A 25,304-nucleotide genomic window follows, 5' to 3' on the forward strand; every position below is an offset into this window, starting at 1 on the left:
GCTCTCACATCCCTGAATACTAATATGGGAGGCCTCAAGGAGGAAGTTTTATTAATCCGCCAGGATATGCGGCAATTTAAGGAGAGAGTGGGAGAACTCGAGGGTCGCGTCAGCGATATGGAGGATCAGTTGCCACCTGTAAAGAGAGACTTGCAGCGAGTTATTCATAATGTGTCATTGCTGATAGCCAAGTCTGATGATATGGAAAATCGTCTGAGGCGCAATAATGTGCGCTTTATTGGGATACCGGAACGCACCGAAGGTTCGGATCCAGTTTCGTATATGGAAAAGTGGTTGGTGGACACTGTTGGCAAAGAAAAGCTATCCCCACTGTTTGCAATAGAGCGGGCCCACAGGGTGCCGTTTCGGCCTCCACCTCCGGGGGCGCCTCCAAGACCTCTCCTGATTAAAGTTCTCCATTACAGAGACCGTGATGCCATTCTTAGAGCTGCCAGAGATACTCCTGACATCCAGATTGCTGGTAGTAGAATCCTGATGTTTCCGGATTTTTCTGCAGAAATTCAGAAAAGGAGGGCGAAATTTTTGGACGTAAAGAGGCGTCTGAGGCTTTTACAATGGCCTTACTCCATGTTATACCCGGCTAAACTTCGGGTTGTGGCTCATGGGTCCACGCACATGTTTGAGGATCCGGCTGAAGCGTGTCAATGGCTGGACAGTCATGAGAAGGATCGGCGTGGCAACAATACCTGAGGACTTGGTGATATTATTGATAGAACTTTTTCTTTTATAATGTTTACTTACTGATGGTTTTTATTGCCAGCTATACATGTATAGCGCTCTGTTGTTTCCGTATATGATAGGGCGGCTATATATACTGCCTTAAAATCGGTTGTTTCTTTTCTATTCTGCTTAGGTATTTATAGGGCAGGGTAGGAGGTTGAGTGGTTTGTTCTTATAGTTATCCAGGCTGCTGCGCCACTAAGTGATAGGGTACTACGCTTCAGTGTTCTTGTGCATATACCACTAATTGCGGCAGTTAGGTTCACTTTGTGTGTGTATGGTGTACCCCTATACATCAGATTTATGACTTACAATAGGTTTACGAATGTTGGGGGGGAGGGTGGGAATCTGGGAGCAGGCTCTATTTTTGCATTTACCTCAGGGGGGAGGTTTGTATGGATCTATCGACACTGGTTCTTGTATCTGATTCTATATGTTCGTGATGTCTTCTGTTAACATAGTAGCCTGGAATGTGCGGGGCATGTCACAAGCCTCTAAGCGTGCAGCAATATTTCATGCCCTGAGAGATGTACAACCAGCTATTGTTTGTTTGTCTGAGACCCATTTAAATGTGGATAAGACGCACTTGGCGCACAGAGCGTGGGTAGGTTATGAATACCATTCTACTCACTCCACACATGCTAGGGGGGTTACCATCCTGGTTCATAGATCTATACCATTTACTGTGTATGACTCATGTATTGATGATGGTGGGAGGTTTGTGTGTCTGAGTTGTAGTATTTTTCATTTCAGGATTGTTTTGGCGGCGGTGTATGTTCCCCCCCCATATTCAGCTGAAGTTATGAAACTAATTATCTCCTTCAAGTCTAGGTTCCCATCCATTCCGCTGCTGGCCATGGGGGATTTTAATATGTATCTTAATGGCTCCTTGGATAAGTTCCATAATGGGCTGGGAACATGCCCCGCTGCTTCTACTTCTCTGGCGCGTTTGTTGTCAGAGGTGGATCTATGTGATATATGGAGAACTTTGTATCCTACGCAACGTCAATTTTCTTGTTATTCCACCACACATGGTTCCTTGTCCAGAATAGACTTGGCTATTGGATCCTTATCTTTAGTGGCCCTGACAAAGAAGATTTTGTATCTACCTCGTAGCATATCTGACCATTCTCCACTATTGCTGACTCTGGAAGTAGGTCCCCAGACACATGTTATTAGACCTATTTGGCGCCTGAACCCGTTCTGGTTGTCAATAGTGGATACTGGTACTGTGATATCCGGGGCTTTGGCTGATTTTTTGTCTATTAATGTGGGCTCGACGTCTCTGGATGTGGTGTGGGATGCTATGAAGGCATATGTGAGGGGGCTTTACATTAAACATATCAGCATTAAAAAATCTAAAAGTCGTGCTCTGGACAAGGAACTCTCAGATCGGGTTACGCATTTAGAGGCTGATTATGTTGCACAGCCCACGGTTGCTGGGGAGCTGCGATGGAAGGAAGCCCAGAATCTTCTGAAGGAGCATATACAGGCTAGAGCGGAGGATAAACGGTTGTTTACGACCCAAAGGTATTTCGCTGAAGGTGAAAGTGCAGGTCATTTGTTAGCTGTGATTTCTAGGGCTCAGCAGGGTCCTTCTTCCATCACTTCACTTAGGGGAGGGAATGGACAAATGGTGGTGGGGAATGAGAACATTCTGGAAGAATTCTATGTACATTTTAAGGAGGTTTATAGGTCCAGGCTGGTCGCCACTGATTCTTGTAGGTCTGGATATTTGGAGGGAATTGACATGCCTGTCCTGTCTGAGGAGAATAGGGCGATCCTTGAGGAGGATATTACGTTAGAGGAATTGGGAGAGGCACTAAAGTCCTTGCCTAATGAGAAAGCACCGGGTGGGGATGGTCTCCCTGGGGAATTCTATAAAAAACATGGAGAACTGCTACTTCCGCACCTGCTTGCAGTATTTAAGCATGCTTTTGGTAGAGGTATTTTGCCTTCCTCCATGAGAGAGGCTATAGTTGTAGTAATACCCAAACCGGGTAAGGATCCAGCTTTGGTAGATTCGTATAGGCCCATTTCTCTCCTGACAGTTGATGTCAAACTCCTGGCAAAAATTCTAGCTAACCGATTGAATAGAGTTATTCACACCATTATTCATGATGATCAGTCCGGTTTTATGCCTGGTAAGTCTACGGCTTTAAATCTTAGGAGGCTATTCCTGAACCTCCAGTTAGAGGGTAGGGATGTGTCGGATAACAGGGCCGCGGTGGTCTCTCTGGATGCTGCCAAGGCTTTTGACAGTGTTGAGTGGGACTACTTGTGGGCGGTCATGGCTAAAATGGGCTTCGGGTTGGATTTTATGAAGTGGGTTAAACTTTTGTACTGTGAACCCAGGGCTAGAGTGCGAGTTAACGGGCATTTATCGTCAACTATTGCTTTGGAGAGGGGGACAAGACAGGGCTGTCCGCTGTCTCCGTTATTGTTTGCGATAGCCATTGAACCCTTAGCATGTATCCTGCGTTCTACTTCTTCTGTTGGTGGGTTATTGCGGGGCTCAATGGAGGAGCGGGTATCGTTATATGCGGATGATACATTGATATATGTGAACGATCTGGAAAAGTATATGGATGCAGTAATATCTGTGGTGTCTCAGTTTGGCGACCAGTCTGGATTACTAGTAAACTGGGATAAGTCAGTTATTCTTCCAGTATCCTCTCAAGTACCGTCACGTTCTGCTGTCTTCTCCGGTCTTAAGGTGGTGCAATCCTTTAAGTATCTTGGGGTAATAGTGTCCATGAACCCTGCAGATTATATTACTAGTAACCTCCTACCCTTGTTGGAGAAATTCAAACATAAGATCACAGTGTGGCATAAACTGCCTCTGTCGATGATAGGAAGGGGAAATTTGTTGAAAATGATCCTTATGCCGCAATTGCTTTATGTCCTGCACAACTCCCCTGTTTGGATTCCCGTGCATTACTTTCACAAAATTTTACGACTGTTTCGTTTTTTTCTGTGGAAAAGTAATAGGGGGAGGATAAAGTATGAGACGTTACAGAGGAACAAAGATGCAGGGGGACTTGCTCTGCCCAACCCTTTACTCTATTTTCTATCGGCCCAACTGCAGCATTTTAAGGGGTGGGGAGTGGGGGGTAGCCCAGGTATGAGGAGTGGACGATTGATGGAGTGGGCATCGAATAGATCTCCCCCATTGACGGCCATTGAAGGTAGGGTAAAGGAAGATGTGGGGCGTATCCCAATACTAGTGCTCATGAGGAAAGTCTGGTGTAAGACCAAACATATCTTGGGATTAGAGGGATATGTCAATATCTCGCCTATTTGGAGGAACCCAGCACTGCCAGAGTTGGAAGGTCTAACTGGGTTCTCTGGGTGGAATAACAAGGGAGTATGGAATTTGGGTCATATCTTCTCAGGTGGGGTATTGAAGCAATATCAACAGTTGTGCTCGGAGTTTGGGCTTCCTTCCTCGCAGTTCTATAGATATCTTCAGCTCAGGCATGCACTAGACGCTCAGGCTAAAGTGGCCCCAATAGTGTTCACATCCACTCATGCGCTAAACACGGTGGTGGCTGCTGGTTCGGTGAAAGGGGCAATCTCCGTGATGTATCAAGCCTTGCTAGAAGATTTTCTTAAGGGATATCCGTTAAAATGTAGGCAGCAATGGGAGAAAGATTTGGGTGGGCTTACAGATGCGCAATGGTCAGAGATAGTGGCGCTTACTCCTGATCTATCTCTTAGTGAGGCGGCACGTCTCTCCCAGCTGTATCTAGTGCACAGGGTATATAGGACTCCGGTATTTCTGCATAAAGTGGGTTGCAGGGATAGTCCCAATTGTCCGAAATGTGGCAGCGTCGGAGCTGATCTTCTGCATATGTTATGGTCATGCCCTTCATTGACCTCTTATTGGAGAGCAATACTACATCTTATTAACAAGGTACATAGTACTAAATTTAAAATGGATCCAAGAATATGTATTCTGGGTATACTGCCAGAGGACAATTTGCAGTCTACAGTAGCTACGGGAATAGAAAGGATGCTCTATCAGGCGAGGAAGACTGTTGCAGCAAAATGGATACAGGGGATACCCCCGGCAGTACCGGAGTATGTTGCTAGAATGAATGTGGTAGTGCGTCTTGAGAGGGGTGTGTACCAGAAAAGAAAATGCTTGTCTAAATTTGAGGCTATTTGGGGTAGCTGGATAGATAGATCGGGATGCTGTAGTCCTTGGCTAGCATTGACGAGGAGTGCTTTGATTGCCCGGTAAGGCTGATCTGGGGAAGTGACTGTGTACATCCTGGTGTTTGGTGGACTGTGTGGTGTATGACTGTTGGCGTCTGCTGTGTGATATGTGAATGTGGACTGAGTGCTATGTCTGTGTGGGAGTCTACTTACTTGGGGCTCATAGCCTGTATTGTTTTTTGAGTCCAATCGAACTGGTGCCGATAGAATGAGGAGACGTAGAATCTGGAGGTAGTTATGCTCTTATTGCAATGATGGCCTGCTCTTGGAATGTTTGGGAGGGGTGGGGGGGGGGGGCTGTTTATAAGGATGTTTGTTGAGGGAGAAAACAATTAGATGAATAAAGATCTGGATCTAATGTGTATATTCCTACGATGTCATATGGTCATAGGAAGTATATTATGTAAAATGTGCATATGTAATATTTTGTACTCTTGTCTTTTGTACATGCTGTCTTTTGATGACCGAATATTTGATTTGATTTGACTGTCATTTGATGATGAAAACGGGAAAAAGATTTGATAATAAAAGATTATCTGATTTAAAAAAAAAGGCAGAAACATTTTTTAGGTCACACCCAGTAAGACTTAAATATGCAACTTTAATGGTTGGAAATAAATTAAAAATTCTGAAACATACTCAGCATTTGAGCTCAAGTCACCAATTTCTTCTCATGCTTATTACCCATTTGCACTGAGCAGCTATCACTGAACTGCTGCATGACTTCAATTTGTGTCAGCCAGGTGCCCGAATAATTGTCTAGTGAGCAGCAGGCCCAATATGTGTACCTAGCTAATGTACATTGAAGCCATGCACCAATCCTAAGCTTTCAGCTCAGTTATATACTGTATCTATGACAAGAAGAATGAGACGCATTGAGTGCTCCCTTTAATAACATCTAAGTGAATCTTTGTTTACAACTATGTTATCATGTCCTCTTAGTGTTCTCTTAACTATAAGTGCTGGCAAGATGACTACATCAGTGTTAACCCCTTATCAGCTTTATGGGGTTTTACACCGCTCAGTGACCACACATTATTGTATCTTTTCCCTGCCTGTACCACGATGCTGCCTATTGCGTCACCATGTTTATGAGTGTGGATATTGTGACCACTCTCATTTGGTAACTTCCAGAGAACTGCTATTGGGTGACTATCTTTAACCGCCTAGTGATTTCCATACTTACCTGGGATCCTTAACAGTCCAGTCCCTTAGCTCTGCAATGTGGATGGGCCTGCAGCTGGTGACGTGTGATCCTCCAATTGGGGTCTATTTCTTAGCAGGGCCTTACGGCTGGATATAATGGGCGTCCCTCACGTGTAGAAACAGTCGTGTTAGGCTAGGTCTACACCACGACGATTTGTCGCGCGACATTTTGTTGCACTAATGTCGCCCGACAAATTTTATAATGGCAGTCTATGGTGTCGCACTGCATCCTATCGAGATGGATTTTTCTGCGACTGTTGCGTCGCAGTTGCAGCATGTCGCATGTTGCAGTGCGACACCATAGACTGCCATTATAAAAATTGTCGCGCGAAAATAGTGCAACAAAATGTCGCGCAAAAAATGTTGCGCCCTATCTGTCGCACGACAAATGTCGTCGTGTAGACCTAGCCTTAATGTTACTGCAGCAGTTACTGTTGCTAAAAAAAATACCCCTGATGACGCACGCTTGTGACTGTATGTTCAGAGCCATGTAGGATGTATTTTAGTACAAGGTTAGATGTGGACATTACACTGTCTTCCCCCACAACTGCCTGGTAATTAAACAGGGGCTAAAATACCACTCTTCCCACACTAACCCCACTGATAACCTGTTTCTTGGCCAAAGTTTGTTTCTGGTCAGTGAATATTACTTCTGTGGAAGCTCCGCCGTACTGACCTCCCTAGCACTGATAGGAATGCTTTATGATGCATTGTAACCCTTAGGCCTCTTTCACACAGGGCATCGCGTGTGAGGGCCAGATAGGATGCGGGTGCGTCGCGGGAAAATCGTGCGATTTTGCCTGCGAGTGGGGTGAGTTTTGTATGCGATTGCGTTCTTCAGTTTTTTTTCCACACGAGAAAAACTGAATGTGGTACCCAGACCCAAACCTGGACTTCTTCACTGAAGTTCAGGTTAGGTGTTCTGTAGATTTTTATATTTTCCCTTATAACATGGTTATAAGGGAAAATAATAGCATTCTTAATTCAGAATGCTAAGTAAATTAGGGATGGAGGGGTTAAAAATAAAAATCAATAATTAAACTCACCTCATCCACTTGTTCGCGCTGCCCGGCTCGTCTTCCTTCTTCTTCTTTGATGACCTGGGAGGAAGAGGACCTTTGGTCACATGGTCCATCACCATGGTGATGGACCATGTGATGAGCGCAGTGACGTCACCAAAAGTCCTTTTCCTCCCAGGTAATCAAAAAAGAAGAAAGACGACGAGCCGGGCAGCGCGAACAAGTGGATGAGGTGAGTTTAATTATTTATTTTTTAACCCCTCCATCACCAAATTTACTTAGCATTCTGTTTTAAGAATGATATTATTTTCACTTATAACCATGTTATAAGGGAAAATAATAATGATCGGGTCCCGATCGTCACTAGAAACCATGCGTGAAAATCGCACCGCATCCGCACTTGCTTGCGATTTTCACGCAGCCCCATTATCTTCTATGGGGCCTGCGTTGAGTGAAAAACGCACAATATAGAACATGCTGCGATTTTTACGCAACGCACAAGTGATGCGTGAAATTCACCGCTCATGTGCACAGCTCCATAGAAATGAATGGGTCCGGATACAGTGTGGGTGCAATGCGTTCACCTTATGCATTGCACCCGCGCCGAAAACTTGCCCGTGTGAAAGGGGACTTGGAGTCCTGACAGCATTATGTCAGTATTATACAATACATTCCAGAACGGTAAGGGTTACATAGCATCATAAATCAGTGCTAGGGAGGTCAGTACAGGAGCTTCCGCAGACATGCTGCAAGTTCAACGCGTTGAACTCGCTTGTGTAAAACCAGCCTAAGGTCTCATGCACACAAACGTTTTTTTTTTCCGTTTACATTCAGTTTTTTGCGTTCCATATACGGTCCATATACGGAACAATTTATTTCAATGGATACGCAAAAAAGACGTAAGGTACTCCGTATGTCTTCCGTTTCCGTATTTCCGTTCAAAGATAGAACATGTCCTATTATTGTCCGTATAACGGACAAGGATAGTACTCTTCTATCAGGGGCCAGCTGTTCTGTAAAAAACGGAATGCACACGGACGTCATCCGTAAATTTTGCGGATCCGTTTTCTGCAGACCACAAAATACTGTAAAAGCCATGCGGTCATGTGTGTATATATATATATATATATATATATATATATATATATCTATTACATGTGTGTGTGTGTGTGTGTGTGTGTGTGTCAGAAATTATACTTTTGCCTCCATTTTGAGTATTTTAAAGAGGTATGCCTAAATGTACTGTTATAGAAAATGTGTTAAATTCAGCAGTCCGTAGAGTTATAAAGCCCCTTATCTGCCCTCAGTTTAGCTGTAATTCTCTTTTTAGGTGCACCATTGAGTAGTGGAGGCAGACTGGCTGCTAAGTCCATGTTGCCTCATTGGCTGTAATCTCCCCAACTTGCTCACTGTCTAATAGGACGGTTAAGAAAAAATATTTTTTTTTAATTAACGGTGCTTGTTTTAAATACAGCTGACCCCTTTCATTATATTTCAAGATAGGCAGATGGGAATTGAACTCAATAGAGTTTAATGAAACTCAGTAGAGTTCAATGTCCCCCAATGAAACTGCGGACAAATTGTCACTATCCATGGATTTTCACAGTAACGTTCAATATGTCCAAAGTTAGATCCCACATGAATGAGAGGTGGCAGCGGACCGTGTCTGTTTTTTTTATTTTTATTCCTGACCATGGTTAAGCTGCCATTACTCAGCAGGGGTCCGGGGCATCAGGAGGCGAAGGAATTTCTCAACCGTTACTGGGGTATCCTGAAAATAGTGACAATTTGTCCGCAGTTTCATACTTGCCTCTAGTGAGTTCAATTCCCATCTGTCTATCTTGAAATATAATGAGAGGGGTCAGCTGTATTTTAAACAAGCGCCTTTAATAAAATTTAGTTATTTTTTTCTTAACCGTCCTATTAGGCAGAGAGCACGTTTAATTTAAAGAGACGGAAAACACATTAGTATGAATTCCTCTGCGAGTAGGCTGTAATCTCCCCAACTACAATATTTGTCAGTATTTTGTATAATCTCTTTAAAGTCGGGGCAGATCCATAGCTAGGTTTCATCTGGTTGATGAAATGACAGAAATACGGCTTATAAACATGACATGAAAGCCAACAGGTAACATCAAAGAGGTTATAGCAATAAACAAACATCAAAAAGCAGGGTTACAGATTTTAAGAAACCACCGTTTGTTTTTTTCATTCGCTACTTACAGCATCAGCTTCTGCTTTCTCTCTGGACACTCTCCCACCAGCAACCACGGACTCCATGGCATTGACCCAGCGCTGCTTATCTGGAAAACTAGGTGCTAACAAGTAAAGAGTGCGTCCTGGCCAGCAAGTAGTGTGTGGGTGAGACTCCACCTTCATCACGTACGGCACATCTATCACAGAACAATTGTTAAACTCTGTGGGCTGGAATATGACTAGATATTACATAGCAACATGCTATTTATTCTACAAAAGGATATCCAATTCATTCAAGGCTAGAGACATTTCTTGAAATACAGTACTACCCTTATGCCAGTTTCACATGAGCATATTCAGTACAGAAAACACGCTCCATGTGAGAGCAGTATTTCCTGCTGCTCCTGTGACACGAACTCACTACATTATAATGATTTACAATGCAAGTGTTCCCTCCTGGTAATCGCTTGCCAGCTAGCGGAGGAGACCTCTGCCATTACATGCAGTGATCTCCTCCACCGCATGGGGAGGAGCAATTGCTATGCCATTACTCGTTCCCATGCTGTCTAGTGGTTTGCTGGCGAAAGATCGCTATCAGACAACATCATCTGCTGCCGGCAAGCACTGATTTTAAAGCATGCTTAAAAATCTGAATTGCCCAATGAACAAGCATTTGCTCATTCATCAGGCAATTGGGGGCAGTATTACACTACACAATGATCGCTAACAAGCGTTCATGTGAACCCTCATTAGCGAGCATCGGCCGCAAAATTGGCGAGTGTAATACAGCCCTTAGAAACCTAGAGCTAATAAAATAAGCAAACAGAACAGTTGTCTGCAGTTAGATTTTGGTTTCTCACCCGACTTTGCAGTATTTACAAGTTCTGTGGATCCCACAGCTCCATGAACCGTTACATCACCATCAGGAAGACAAAGTTCAAATTCATCCATAGGTCGCTGGCCCCCTGTGGACAACAAGCCAAGGGTTCATGTAAATTAGAAAGCTAAAAAACGTAAAAATATCAGTAGTGAATGTAAAGTAGGACACAAAACTAAAGCCTGTATTACACTGCCCGATTTTGGGGCAGATAATCACTAACGAGTGTTCATATGAATGCTCGTTAGCGATCATCTTGCAGTGTAATACTGCTGCAGATTGCCTAATGAACGTGCAAAACACTCAATCATCGGGGAATTCTAATTGTGGCGAAACCAACCTCGCCACTGGGTTTTGGAGGGGCCGGGTTGCAAGCCTCTTGCCCCAAGATTATGGCCCATACTAACTTTGAAGGAGAAGACAGGCCGGCCGCACAGCTTAAATCTGTGGAACTGTTTTGGGCAGGAAAGCCATGCTTGCAGCCGGCCAAATGTGACTTCCATGGAATTCGGGAACCCCTGCTCGGATCTGGGTGATTTTTGGATATGTTGTTCACCCAGATCAGAGCTATCCATGGATGTATACATTATGGGGATATGTGGGGTTTTGAGGTCTGTGACAGACCATCTGTCTTTGGAATTTTATTGTATGTTATGTGAGGGTACCCAGATAGCTAATTTTAGTGTATTCGTGTAGTCTGAGTGCCATTCACCTAATAATATGCACTCAGACTTGAGCTATCTGGGGATATGTTAAATGTCTGTGTTTACTTTAAGGGTGTGACATTGTATGTTTAAATGGTGATTTCTGTCCTGTTGTCCCCACATGTGTATTGGCGATTTCCTTTTGTCCTGAGAGATAATTTAATTGCTCCTCGGGTGTCTCCAGGGCAGAGAGGAGGAAACCATGATGCATTGTGGGGATGTATTGGGTCTGTGTATCCTGAATTGCTGCATACCTATGTCACAGTCTTCTATCTGGTCCCCTAGGGGAGTGTCCACCAGATGGGGACCTGCATAAATACGGGCAGGTAGCCCTCAATAAAGAGTTCCTGTTTTACCCTTTACCATGTTGAGGCTGGTGTCTGGGTAACTGATCGACATTGGGGGATTGCTATAGGCTGAAGATTCCCTATACTCCCCTGGCATAACTACTAGCTCTTGTAAGAGCTGTTCCTGCTCTCTGGATGTAGGAGAGGTTCACCCACTGGAGCCTGGAGCCTTGTCGTAGGTCCAGGGTGGGTAGGAGACGGTGAGACCTCAACCAAGCTTCGGCGGTTCGTGGGGTCTGCAGCGCTTACGGTGTCAAGTGGAGTGCTTGGAGTCCTCGGGAAGCACTAGGAGCATCAGTCGCCGGAGGTACCCAGTCGGGGTGCCAGGAGATCCGTTACACTAATCTTTTGACATGTTAAAAAATTATCGTTTGCTGGTGGCAGATCGTGATTAGACACCACGATCTGCCGTCTGCAAACGATAATTTTGCTAATTACTAGACAGAATGTGGCAAGTGATGGCATTAGCAATCATTCCTCCCCATGCTGCGGAGGAGATCGCTGCATGTAATAGCAGCGGTCTCCTCCACTAGCAAGCAGATGATTGCCGGGAGGGAATGCTTCCCTCCTGACAATCGTCTGCCACATTGGGCTGTATAATACAGCCTTAAGTTATCCAGTTGTATGCCAAGTACAAAGACACAGCCACTTGGCATAACAAAATTAGTGACTTACATTGTGTAAGGTCAAAAGTTCAGTGCTCTTCTAGAAAGAAAAGGGGGAAAGCAAGAATACCTTCTTTTACATCATTATCGTAGATTTGTATCTTCGATCCCTCCAGCACAATGTATTTTCTGTCCCAGCCTTGTTGCCCACGTTTGTTGTTTCTAAACAGGATGTAAATGCACAGCAAAAAAGATAAAAAATAATAGCTTTCTCAAACATAAGAAACTGCACATACACATAATATTCAATATATCACTGAGCAGAAAATCAGAATAAAACCAAACCATTGTATCTCAGTAAATAAATGGCAATAGGAAAATCAGTGCAAAAGGTATAACCGACCTGTGACAGTATACCAAACAGACTAGACGTTCATACAGAAATCTGTACCTATATTATATCAGTATTAGAACCATGAGAGGGCTACTTAAAAGGGTTGTGCCAAGTTAACGAGAACAGGGGTCCTATTCCCTCTTTTCTGATGGAGCAGCAGGTCATGCACGAAACCATTCATTCTTTATGGGAGTGCCGGAGATAGCAGAGTACTGTAGTTGGCTATTTATGGAGCTCCAATAAAAGATCAATGGAATGGCAGTGCACATGCACGACCTGCCACTCTATCAGAACAGACGGGACCCTCATACTGGTGATCGGTGGGGGACCCCAGTGATCAGCTAGTTGTCCCCTATCCGGTGGATAAGGGATAACTTATAAACTTGGCACAACCCCTTTAAAGTTCTCCATCAACATTTATCTTCATGAATATCTTGTTAATATGGCGGTAAGAGATATAAAAAAACAATAAAATAAAAAAAAACAATCATCCATGCAGCATTCATTTCAGCTTACCATAGCCCTTATGCCTCATTCACACGTCAGTGTTTTGGCCAGTGATTTCCATAAGTGACTTTGAGCCAAAACCAGGTGTTGCTCTAAACAGGTGCAGATCTTTCCATTATGATGTCTGTGGAGGCTCCAATCCTGGTATTGGCTCACAATCACTTATGGAAATATCTGACTAAACAATGACGTGTGAATGAGGCATTAAAGGGGTTGGCCTATCTTGGAGTTTCAATGGGACTTAGCAGTAGTCCTAGTTGGCTGGGCTTACATAAATAGCCGTCTTCGAAAGTCCAAACACCATAGCAGAAAGAGGTATGGGAGTGGAAACGGTGATGTAGGACAACCCCTTTCATAGCATTTTCACATTGCACTAAGCCTCAACTCCTCCTGAGACACGAAAAACAGGTGGGCTCCTAAGGGTGCCTTCGCACGTGGAAAAACCTGACAGGAGATACGCAGGTGAGGAGTTTTACAAAAGTGTAGATTTTGTTGTGGCTTTCTGTGTGGATTACATCCCCTATTGATATGAATGGAGACAATGAATATGAATTTAGAAAATCCACACAGAACACAGGGCCGGGATTGCCACTCTTCAATCCCATAGGATAACACGAGAGAAGTCTTTTTGTGGCCTATTTTCAGGCATATTTTCCTGCCATGTGTGAAGGCATCTAATGAGGCTGTGAACCTGCTGGAGCCCACGCTACTGGTACTATAAAAATGTGTGGTGTAAAACAATTAATTAATGGGATAATTCCACCATAAACACATAATAGATGCAGGGAGAGGACGCTGCCAGCTAGGACTTACAGTCTACAAAAGAAAGGGGGAAGGAGACAGTTTTGAGGTTGAAAGTTTGGATGATGGGGGAAAGTCTGATGTCCCGGTATACCGAATTCCAGAGTAAGGGAGATGCATGGAAAAAATCTTAGACATGATAGTGTGAGGAGCAAACAAGAGGAGAGCAGAGAAGGACGTCTTGTGATTATCAGACATTGTGGGGATGAATCAGGACATTAGGTTAGAGATATAAGGATGTGATGGACAGCTTTGTTTTATTGTTAGTATTTTGAACTGAACTTGCTGGGCAATAGGCAGCCAGAGTGGTCACAGACGTGGATGTTGCAGTACTTTAGGTGGGAGATATGAGGGCATACATATGCATTTTAGATGACTCAGGATTGAGGAATGAACAAATATTAAAACGGTTTGTGAGTTAAAGGGGGCAGTAAGTGGTAAGGGCTTGTATGTGCAATTTGGAGGGCAGGGAGGGATCAATGGTTCCACTGAGGCAGTGGACTCGAGAGACTGGTGAAAGTGTAGTGTCCTTAACTGTGATTGATATGTCTGGTTGGGGTGAGGGGGGAGTCTGAGTGACATGGGGGAAAGATGATGAAGTTAACTTCCTCCATGTTGAGTTTCAGAAAGCAGGAGAAGGAGGCTATAACTGACAGACACACTAGAACTCTAGATAACAGAGAGGTGACGTTTGGGTCACAGAGGTAAATTTGAGGGTCATCTGCATACAGGCGATACTGAAAGCCGTGATAACTCTATGAGCTGTCCTAGACCTAAGCTGTGTTTGGTTGGGTAGTTATGAGGAGAACCTGGAGAGGAGGTTGTGAATGTCTGCAGCTCTATCCATTCAGTGCCATGGGAATTACAAAAACTGCTAAGCACAATATAATAACCACAGCACATTAGATGAATCCCCCAGTGAATAATAGCATATATTTCCTGAAGTAGATTGACAAAAACAGTTTTTGTTTTTTCAAATATATTACAATCAGCATATGAAGTGACATACCTTGGGATCTTCATCCAGCCTTCCAGGCGAACAGAGCCAGTTGTCTCCTTCATTTGCATCCCTGGGGAATTCATCTTCTCTCTACAGAAGGCTTCGGTGAAGTGTGTAGCATATTCTGCGGGGAGGCCACATGTAGCTGGGAGGCAGGAGGAACACTTTGGGTGACACATGACCTGACACTCTTATAGAAAAACAAATAGAAATGCATGTTAACAATTCTGACCGTAAAGTGACAAGTGTGTCTACAAGCCCTTAACAATGTTGCATGTGTTATGGTCAGATGAAATCCAAAAAATGTTCTTACCTAAACACTTAGCTCCTTGGCGCCCAAAGTGCACTGTGTCCAGGCATACAGAACACTTAGCCGCTCGCATAGTAAGACCAACGTTGAATCGGTGAGGAATATTATGATGCATTCGTTCTTTAAGGCGACGACCAAACTCTGCAGAAACCAAAATACTATATTATTAGTACAGTATACTACATTTCTTTCAGTCCAAAGCAAAGATAGTTCCAGCTGAGAAATAGGAGAATGAGCGGTCATCATGAGCAAGTGACGGGGACATTTACTACACACATTCTCACCTTCTGGAGCAGAGGATTCTTTTCTACGACTGGACTGAGGAGCGAGCAAGCTGACAGCATTTGGTTGATGCTCTGGAGACCTGACCAATGCTGACATTATTATCTGCTGCCTTGCTGTACCAGGTGTAGATGGAAGAGGATGATCAACCACTTTCAGATGTGCAGCTGCATTATAAGCAAAAATGGTGTACTAAAAATCCCATCCACAAATATGAAAATACATTAATTCGCAGAATATATACTTGTCACACATATGTAGACACCGTGACCAACAGGTAAACCTCTATAGCTATTAGGGACGCTGATATACACTATTACAGTAATTAAAGGGGTCTTCTAGGCAGCGCCCAGGAAAACTAGTAAGTGACGTTAGATCCCTGCACTATGCCCTACGTATCCTGATACTTAGTTTATAATGTCTGGACCCATGAAAGGTCCTCTTTAAAAATGGAAAGAGCTGGGGGCTGTACAAAATAGAGAAAATAATCTAAGTCTTCAGTGTCCCGCCACTGCAGTCCCTGCTGGCACTTCACTGCCGGCGTGATGTTCATCTGCTGCCGCCAATCACTGGACTCAGCAATCATGTGCCATTCATGCATACGTGACCGCTAAGGTCAGAGACTGGCTGCAGTGGTCATAAAAACTATGATGTTTTCTGCCATTGCTGCAGGACCAGCAGAAGCTGGGCGTTTAAAAGGTAAGGTTTGTAGCAATTTTTGAAAAATCTTGGAAAACCCCTTTAAAAAGTAACTGATGTTTCAAAACTAGAACTTCTGACAAGCCACAGTGACACACTAGATTTTTTTTTAAATTGACAGTTACACTTTAAATTCATTTTCTATTTTCAAAAACGAAAAAAAAGCTTCCACTATCTGCTGTGTTGACTTTCACTAAACACCGTGGAAGCCACAAATCTTTCTAATCCATGAGGATTGACCAGTCTTACCTTCTTCCCTGGCAGATCGCAGTTCTATCCTTGTTTTTTGAAGCACTTCCTCAAGTTCCGCTGACCGCGCCTTCTCTTTCTCCAGTGCTACCTTTAACTCATTGTACTGCAAAGGAATTTGTGATGCCTGATTTGGGTCATCCCTGCGCCTGCCAAACAGACCCTGCAACACAGCCCAAAACAGGCAACTATTTTTGTTAAAACTCTGCAAAAAATAAAAAATGCTTCATATATGAGAATATTTTATTTCTCACCTTTTTCTTCTTAGATGGCTGATCCATTTTTGCTTGCAAGAAGTCAATGAGTTTAGTTTGTTGGGAAATGGTCCCCTCCATTTTAACTTTTTCATGAGAGTAGAGAGCCTAAGAGATTAAATACCACATGTCTCCTTCCTGTACTGACCAATCAGATACCTTCAAGCTGGGCCAGAAGACACTTACCTGCATGTTCTCCAGCTGATATTCTAAGTCACTTCTCTCTGTTTTCAGCAAATCTGCTCGATCTAATGCCTCCTGAAGTCCTTGAGTCAGGCGAAAGATGTGATTCTTTTGAAGGTCCATTTGCTGCTGAAGTTTAGCTTGCTGCTCCCATAAAACAGAACATTTTAGTAGTCTGAAAACATAATTACGTCCTCACAGGGGCCATATAATTATATTACAGCATAATACATACACAAACCATTAGTGTTGAGAAGATGTAAAGTACATAGAGCCGGATGGACTATCAATGCAAGCCCTGGGAAGCGTACGCTGTGTATGCGTTCTGCACAGTGTAAATATTCTCTTTAAGTGAACCCGTCAGCAGTTTCATTCCCTAACCACAGGCAGCAAGAAAACATCAACTGGCTCCCTCATTATGAAGTAAAGCTTTACTCTAAAAGGCTGTACCCAAGTGCAAAGAAACTGGAGGGGAGCCATCCGGCAGACACCTCCTCATGCTTGGCTCCTTTGAAAACTGAAATGCTGCAGCATTTCATAGTAAAATATTGTTCTCTGTAATGCGATTGCCTGTCTCTGTTTTAGGCGGTCCATGGTTAGGGTATGAAACTGCTGACAGTTTCAATTTATTACAGAAATTTTAGAAAAAGGTTTGAAAGCAACAAATAGAGGCCTCCTACCTCTTCTAGGAGTCGCTGCTTCAGTTCACGCTCAGTCTCAAGTTTCTGCTGCAAGCTGCGTGCATTCATCTCGAGCATTGCATGCTTCTTCTCCAGATCATTAAGCTGTGTGATTGATGAGATAGCTATTATTAGGCTTTTATTCTCTCAGCCTTCAGAAATGCCTTTATATTGAAATGCTGTGTACACCTGATATTATATGACTAATATTGGAATGGAATTGTGTAATAGAATACATTGAACGGTTTGGAAAAACAATGCATTATGAAATTGTAGATAATATTTACACGATTGCCAATATGCCCAGATTGTTGAACATGTAAGGGACTTTTTGTTACAGCTACTAGATTTCCTCTTGGTTCTGAACACTGGGCCAAAAAGTGGCCCCCTTCTTATGTGGCCATTTAAAAAAAAACTGTATAGGGTGAGGGATGTGGTAAAGTCCCTGGGTCCACTAATGTCCCTTATACAGGAATTTGGGGATAGGTCCGGTCTTCGTATTAACTGGGACAAGTCCATCCTGCTTCTGCTGGACCTGGTCCCTGATAGTCTCTCCCCTGAGACCACCTGTCTGCAGGTCGCTCACAGCTTCAAGTATCTGGGGATTGTGGTTTCGTCAAATATCGACATTACGTGAAAAATAATGTGGAACCACTTCTAGACAGCATATTTGAAAAGATCAGTGCGTGGTGTAAACTCCCAACGTCTGAAACTGGCAGAAGTAACATCCTTAAAATGATAATTATGCCAAAACTTATGTATGTCTTACATAACTCCCCCTGTTTAGATCCCAAAACTGATATTTTTTTTTTAGAATACAAAAGTTATCTAGAAGCCTGATTTGGCGCAAAAAAAGGGCCAGGATTAGGTTGATACTTTACAAAGAGGGAAGGATTCTGGGGGTCTTTCTATTCCTAATCCATGGATATGTTTTATTTCCTCCAAGCATTTGAGGGGTTGGGGGATGGCCCCAGGGGGGCAGTACAGCTGCGCTCATAATATAGGAAGTGAATCTCCCATATCCCTTTTAGAAAATAGTGGTCTCTCTGGTACATTGGCGAGACAACCCTACACCCAATTTGATATGTAGGGTATGGCATAAGTGTAGGGACCTGCTGTCTGTGCGGGGCTTTACCCGGGTCACTAAAAAAAAATGGAGAAATCCCTAGTTACCAGAACTGCTTCGCTTAGAGGGGTTTTCCCTATGTGAGCGGAAGGGCGTGATGTTCTTGTATCAGCTATACAGTGAAGGTGTACTTAAATCCTTCGAAAAATTTAGGAATGAGTTTGCCCTTCCTCACACAGCTTTCTTTCAATTTTTGCAGCTAAGGCATGCAGTCCAGGTACAGGCAAAATATATGTTGCTTAAGTGTACTTCAGTCCCATTGCTGCAACAAATCATCACGTGTGCCTCCTCAAGTGGACTGATATCGTCTATATACAGGAATTCATTTACAAAATCTGTGAAACAGGACTCCTTGGTGGTCGAACAAAAATGGGAGGAAGAGGTTGGGAATATATCAGACGATACATGAAAAGACGTTTTGGCACTAACGCCTCAGCTATCAGTATGTGAAGGCCAACGTTTGTCCCAACTATTTCTTGTTCATCGTGTATACCGGACTCCATCCTTTTTGTTCAAGATCGGGGTTAGGAGAGACACTTCCTGCCCTAGATGTGGGAAGAGTCCGGCATCCCTGATGCACATGTTCTGGGAATGTTCAGAACTTCTGAGTTTTTGGACAGACGTGTTAACCTGTATTAAAGACGCTTATCATATTATGGTTCTGCCTGGCCCAAGGACGTGTGTGATGGGAATATTGGACATTACAAACAGGAATTTGCACCTGGGAGTGCAGAGTCTGCTCTTCCAGGCCAGGAAATTAATAGCTAAATACTGGCTTAGACCACAACCACCCTCTAAGGTGGAATTCTTGAATAGAATGGATGAAAACCTCCACCTGGAAAAAGGAGTATATACTAAGAGGCAATGTCTGGCTAGGTTTAATAAGATCTGGGATAAGTGGGAATCCTACAGGAATGGTAGGGCATAGTTGGCATATGTCCGCCTTGGAGGCGTTGGGAGGAGTAACTTTGAAGATAAATGTGGATGATGAGGTTACATGAGCAACTGATTGGGAAATGGAGTGTCAATCATGGGCGGTGACCAGGGATGAAGGAGTTGTGACAATTTCATTGCGGGAAAGGCAGGAGATAAGGTCATATCTAAGGGGTAGGTTCTGGTCCCTGTTGTGCTCAGACACGGGACAAATATGCTTGATATATGGTTCCCGTCTCATCGCTGGGTGGGGTGGGGGCAGTTTACTGTATGTTGAGACACATCTGAAAGGGTATATTTTTTCTTCTTTAATATACACTGTTGTAACTTGGATATTAGATGTGCTTAAAGCATTGCTTAATGTCTGACCATCAGATATGCATGTATATAGATACCCCTTTCTTTTATGTAAATTTTTTGTTCCCTTTTGTATTTTATAAACCCGTTAATAAAAATTACATGATTTAAAAATAAAAATAAACTGTATAGGATTGGCATTCTGGTCCCCCACATATAAATCTATTGCTGACGTGGAGATCCTAGCTATCAAGAATTCAAGCCCAAAAGAAGAGCGGTTTGATTTTGGACCTCTGTCAAATACATTTTTTTTATTTTGGGACTGGGACTTAAAGGGGTTGTGCAGCAATTTATATTGATGACCTATCCTCAGGATAGGTCATCAATATCTGATCAGCGGTGGTCTGACTTCATCAATCAGCTGTTTGAAAAGGTGGCGGCGCTCTATGCAAACACAGCTTCCTGTTTATTACACTACACGTCGTCTCGGAAGTGCAGGTCATCAATATAAATTATACTACGCCGCCACTCCACAGGAGACAACACGTAGAGTAAAGACCCCCTTGTCAAACAGCTGATCGACAGGGGTGCCAGGTGTCTGACCCCTATCCACAAGACATGGGATAACTAAAAGATCAATGACGGTCTGAATGCTGGGACCTTCACTGATCACAGAGGCCCCGTATCCCAAAATGGATGGAGAAGCTGCCATACTTGGCTATCTCCGACATACCCATGGAGTGTCACAGCTAGGAATGAGCAAATCGACTTCAGATGAAACATCCGAAGTCGATTCGCAAAATACTTTGTTAGAATACTGTACGGAAAGAGCGCTCCATACAGTATTAAAATGTATTTCCTCCTATGAGCTGAAGTTATTACTTTGCGATGTCTCGCGAGACTTTCGGTAATAACTTCAGAAATGAATTTCTACTGTATAAAACCTTTTACCGAACTAGGGTTCGGTTCCAAAGTACTGCTGTAACTTCGGCTCATAGGAGCCAATACATTCTAATACTGTACGGAGCGCTGTTTCATCCGATGTCGATTCGCTCATCCCTAGTCACAGCACATGCTTGACCTGTTGTTCCATTCATTTCAGGGTAAAGGGCCCCTATTCTCATGATCGTGTGGGTCCCAAGCAGTCAGACCCTCACCAATCTTATGGTTGTATCCTATGCTGTGGATAGGGGATAACTTTGTATAACTGGAATACACTTTAGTACAGCATAATAACATCATTTGGATGTTTCCCTTAAAATTCTGCTAAAGCTGTATATATGGTTATTTCAGTCTATTAACATAGTCTAAAGATGTTTCCCCAGTTTTGTCAGTGGCAGAGTGATGATGAAAACAGGGCTATGACAAACTCAAATGCTAAACTAATTGTCACAATCATGAATTGATGTCAAACCACCTTAAAATATTACACTAACCTTATCAGAGAGACTTTCTGTTTTGAGTTTTTGATCCTTGAGCGCTTGTTGAAGAGCCAAAATGTCTGCCTTATGTTCTTTTACTGCCTGTTCCACCATTTGTCGAGATTCTGTACTCCGTTGATCAGCTCGAGCTCTGGAAATACAAGTAAGCAGTGCTACAAATAAATAACCCTAAATCTCACTGCTTGCCGCTAGACGTTCTGAAAATGAAAACTAAATCTGGTGACACATTCAGAGTTATAACTGAATTCAGTGCTTCACTTTCAATTGAAAACTGGTATTCTTTAAAAGGAACCTGTCATGTGGATATTTGATTATAATCTAACTAATTATATACAATCATTAACTACTAAAAAGTGCCTTTGATGTATTCACTTACTGGTGTGACAGATGGTTACCTGATAATATACACACAAAGATGCCACATGCTAATGATCTGATTTGAGTCCAGCGTGATGTCATTGAGTCCAGCATTTTTTTAATTAACAGCTATAGCCACTCCCCTGCCCACCTGCTGCTGATTCATATGGAAAATAACTGTCATTCAGCAGCAGGTGGGCAGGAAGAGTCAGGAGCTCTTGAATATTCAGGACTCGTCATTTTGAGCTGGAGCTTTTCAATACAAGATGTTGGCAGATTGACTGTGTCAATTAAAGAAAATGACCCAGTATTTTGCTAAGAGAATCAGTCACTTATTTATGTTGCCCTTAGTTAGGACACCATAAAACTGGTGACAGGTTCCCTTTAAGTTTGGACATGGAGCCATAGATTAGATATCAGGACATTTGCCCACACAGCCGATTCTGTCAAATGTCCAATTTCCCCACAGACTAGGACATGTCTCACCAACCCTTTAGGCCAGGGTGATATCACTTTATTCTGGCACAGCAGAGAACTGACTGATCTCAAAATCCACTTGCATAATTACATACACTACTTGCAGTGTTTTCCCATACTCGATAGAAAGATCTGCCCAATTGTTGTATCCGACCAAGACAACTTTAAACAAAGTTTATAGAGACTCTCCCAGGTTAACAGAATTGGGCCCTTTGTCTGGGATAGAGTAGAAAACCAACAAAGGATTTCATCTGCTTTTTTTTATTTATATTATTTTTTATTTCCACACCTGTGCAAAACTCCAGGTAGGAAGCAGGGGAGTATGGGTTTTTCCACAGGTACCACAGGCTGGTGTGTAAAAAAGGACAAAGAAAAATCTGTGAAAGCCTTTAGGATTGCTGGAGCTAATGCGCTGTTCAGAAGCCATTTATTTTCATGGGAACAGTCTAAAGCTTAATTTCTCATGTGAGGGCATGTTCGCGAGGCTGATATTCCACACGGATTTCAATGTGGATTTTGAATTGAATTGGGAACATGGTAGGTGATATGGTGCTGACTTTTCATTTCAGATATCCGAAAATAACGGGTAGTCAAATGTGGATTAGTCAAATTAAATCAGACTAAATTTGTGAGTGGATCTGTGTCATGTCCAGCTGCAAATCTGCGGCTGATTTTTCAGATGGAAAAATACACCATGGGAATATGGCATAAGGCCTCTTTCCGTTTATGGTCTGTTTTTTTGCGTTCTGTAGACAGACTGTTTACTGAACCATTTATTTCAATGGATCCGCAAAAAAAAAAAAAAAAACGGAAAACTAATCCGTATGCTTTCCGTTTCCATATTTCCGTTCAAAGATAGAACCTGTCCTATTATTGTCCGCATAACGTACAAGTATAGTACTGTTCTATCAGGGGCCAGCTGTTCCGTACCGCAAAAAAACTGAATGCACACGGATGTCATCCGTATTTTTTACGGATCCGTTTTTTGCGGACCGCAAAATACTGAAAAAGTCATACGGCCGTGTGCAAGAGGCCTAAGGGAAATGTTTGAAAGATAACTGCTAATTATGAGGATTTTCTGCAACATTCATGATCAGCTGGATGCAGGTGACCTGCTTAGAAGACCACATGGTCCATCTAGTATGCCCTTATATTATTTACTTTTTATTTTTAACTTAGGTTAAATAGCGGTTTATCGAAGGTATGCTTAACTTCACTTTCTGCCGATTCCCCAACCACATCTGATATTTGTTGACTCTTTTAGTAATATAATAATTTTTGATATTGCTTCTGCCCCCCGCCCCCAACTAATTTCAGGTTGTGCCCCCTTGTACTTATTTTAGATTCTTATCAAACACTTCCTTCCTGAACTTGATTTAAACATTTATAGTATTTAAAAGGGATGTCACCAGTTTCACGCTGTCCTATCTGAGGCATTGATGACTGCTGAAAAGTGTTCTCCAGAGAACAGAAATTGTCATCTCATTATTAGGCCTCTTTCACACGGTAAGTATTTGGTCAATATTTTGCATCAGTATTTGTAAGACAAAACCAGAAGTGGAACCTACAGAGAAAACGTATAATAGAAATATTTGTGCCTCTTCTACATTTTGGACCCACTCCTGGTGTTGGCTCACAAATACTGATGCAAAAATACTGAACAAATACTGAACATGTGAAAGAGGCCTTAGGCTTAGTGGCAGGAATTTGTTTTAGATAATTTGATAAAGAAAATTGATAAAGAATTTAAAAATAAAAGTTTAAAAGGGTAATTGCCATGTGAGCCTTCCATGGACAAGATGGGAATAACCCGAGTAAGCATTGAGCACTAAGTTACGGAAACATTTGTTCCAGCAGTGAATAGGAGCTACGAGCTTGGCAGTCGCTCGCTATGCTAAGCGGTTTGCACAGCTCCCATTCACTGCTATGCGAGTTAAAGAAAAAGGAGCGCAGCCTGCTTGACTCTACCTACCTCTGGCCAATACTTACTCAGGTATTCCTATCTTGATCATGAAAGGCTACCTACCTGGGAAATAATCCTTTAACAAAAAAGTTTTCTGATTTTCTGAAGACACATCTCCTTTAACCCTGAAGAGTATTAAATTATAACTACATTATTTGTATTATTATGTAACAAGAACCCAGAAGCAAAAGACAATAAAAGGATTGATGTAATAGTTACCAAATGAAAAACTGTGTAAATAAATAGGAAATTATTGGAAAACATGGGTTAAAAAAAAAGGTTACATTTGTTAAACACAAAAAGGGGTAATGAAATGTTAAGATTGAGGGATGGAAAAATGTGGTTTTCTTAAAAATATTTACAAAGGGAGAAAGATACAATGAGTTAATTGGTAGTGTTGCGGGAACTTGTGTTTTCAAGTTCGGAGTACAAGGTTCAGGTTAGGCTACTTTCACACTAGCGTTTTGGCTTTCCATTTCTGAGATCCGTTCAGGGCTCTCACAAGCGGTCCAAAACGGATCAGTTTTTCCCTAATGCATTCTGAATGGAAAAGGATCCGCTCAGAATGCATCACTTTGCCTCCGTTCAGTCTCCATTCCCCCCTGGAGGCAGATACCAAAACGCCTGATGAAGCGGAACCAAACGGATCCGTCCTGGCACACAATGTAAGTCAATGGGGACAGATCCATTTTCTCTTGACAGAATCTGGCACAATAGAAAACGGATCCGTCCTCTATTGACTTTCAAAGGTGTTCATGATGGATCCGTCATGGCTATAGAAGACATAATACAACCGGATCCGTTCATGATGGATGCGTGCGGTGGTATTATTGTAACGGAAGCATTTTTGCAGATCCATGACGGATCCACAAAAAAGGCTAGTGTGAAAGTAGCCTTATCTAAGAATTCTGTAATCGATTCGGCTACCACGGATAATAAGTTATGGTCCGTGGTAGTGGAATCAATAATGGAATTCTTAGATAACCCAAACCTTGTACGCCAAACTTGAAAACACAAGTTCGCTCATCCCTATTAATTAGTAATACGCAATATGCACTATGACACTCGTGCTTCTAACTCAGGAGGAAGCGCAATGGCTTCTTAAAAGAAGTGCCATGCCCTGCCCTGTGACAGGTCTGAGAAGATCTGACAGACTTGCTACACGTGAGTCTATCTGTCAGATTGTTCTGTTTCTCTTTGTTGTGGTTTCGGGCAGGGTCCCACCTCCTCACAGGTTCTGCTCATTAGCTATTTAGTGGTGCTATTTATACCCGCCTCTCACTATAGTTCTTGCGGTTTATATTTGCTTCTGGAGTTCTCAGCTGGTGTTTGGTGATCTGTCCCCGTCCGTCTTATGCTAAGTCCTACTCCTTCCCTTTTGTTGTTTGATCTGGCTAGTCCACTTTGCGCTAGGAACCGGTTGTCTTATCTCCA

The 25,304-nt window shown here is 42.8% G+C and overlaps 1 protein-coding gene across 3 annotated transcripts in view; it reads right to left on the reverse strand.

Moving 5' to 3' along the window:
* The window catches only part of CIT (citron rho-interacting serine/threonine kinase), a 153,399-nt gene that overhangs the window by 26,641 nt on the left and 101,454 nt on the right, over nucleotides 1-25,304 (reverse strand). For all 3 annotated transcript variants that reach the window (XM_044275410.1, XM_044275408.1, XM_044275411.1), the window contains exons 27-37: nucleotides 21,068-21,203; nucleotides 17,276-17,380; nucleotides 16,599-16,739; nucleotides 16,413-16,520; nucleotides 16,159-16,321; nucleotides 15,213-15,377; nucleotides 14,932-15,069; nucleotides 14,628-14,808; nucleotides 12,047-12,138; nucleotides 10,244-10,348; nucleotides 9,411-9,580 (exon numbers count right to left, since the gene is read on the reverse strand). In XM_044275410.1, coding sequence (XP_044131345.1) covers nucleotides 9,411-9,580; nucleotides 10,244-10,348; nucleotides 12,047-12,138; nucleotides 14,628-14,808; nucleotides 14,932-15,069; nucleotides 15,213-15,377; nucleotides 16,159-16,321; nucleotides 16,413-16,520; nucleotides 16,599-16,739; nucleotides 17,276-17,380; nucleotides 21,068-21,203 — 1,504 coding nt within the window. The remainder of the gene's footprint in view (nucleotides 1-9,410; nucleotides 9,581-10,243; nucleotides 10,349-12,046; nucleotides 12,139-14,627; nucleotides 14,809-14,931; nucleotides 15,070-15,212; nucleotides 15,378-16,158; nucleotides 16,322-16,412; nucleotides 16,521-16,598; nucleotides 16,740-17,275; nucleotides 17,381-21,067; nucleotides 21,204-25,304) is intronic.

The sequence above is a fragment of the Bufo gargarizans genome, chromosome 1 (genome assembly GCF_014858855.1).
Source record: "Bufo gargarizans isolate SCDJY-AF-19 chromosome 1, ASM1485885v1, whole genome shotgun sequence".
In the NCBI taxonomy this organism is placed as follows: Eukaryota; Metazoa; Chordata; class Amphibia; order Anura; family Bufonidae; genus Bufo; species Bufo gargarizans.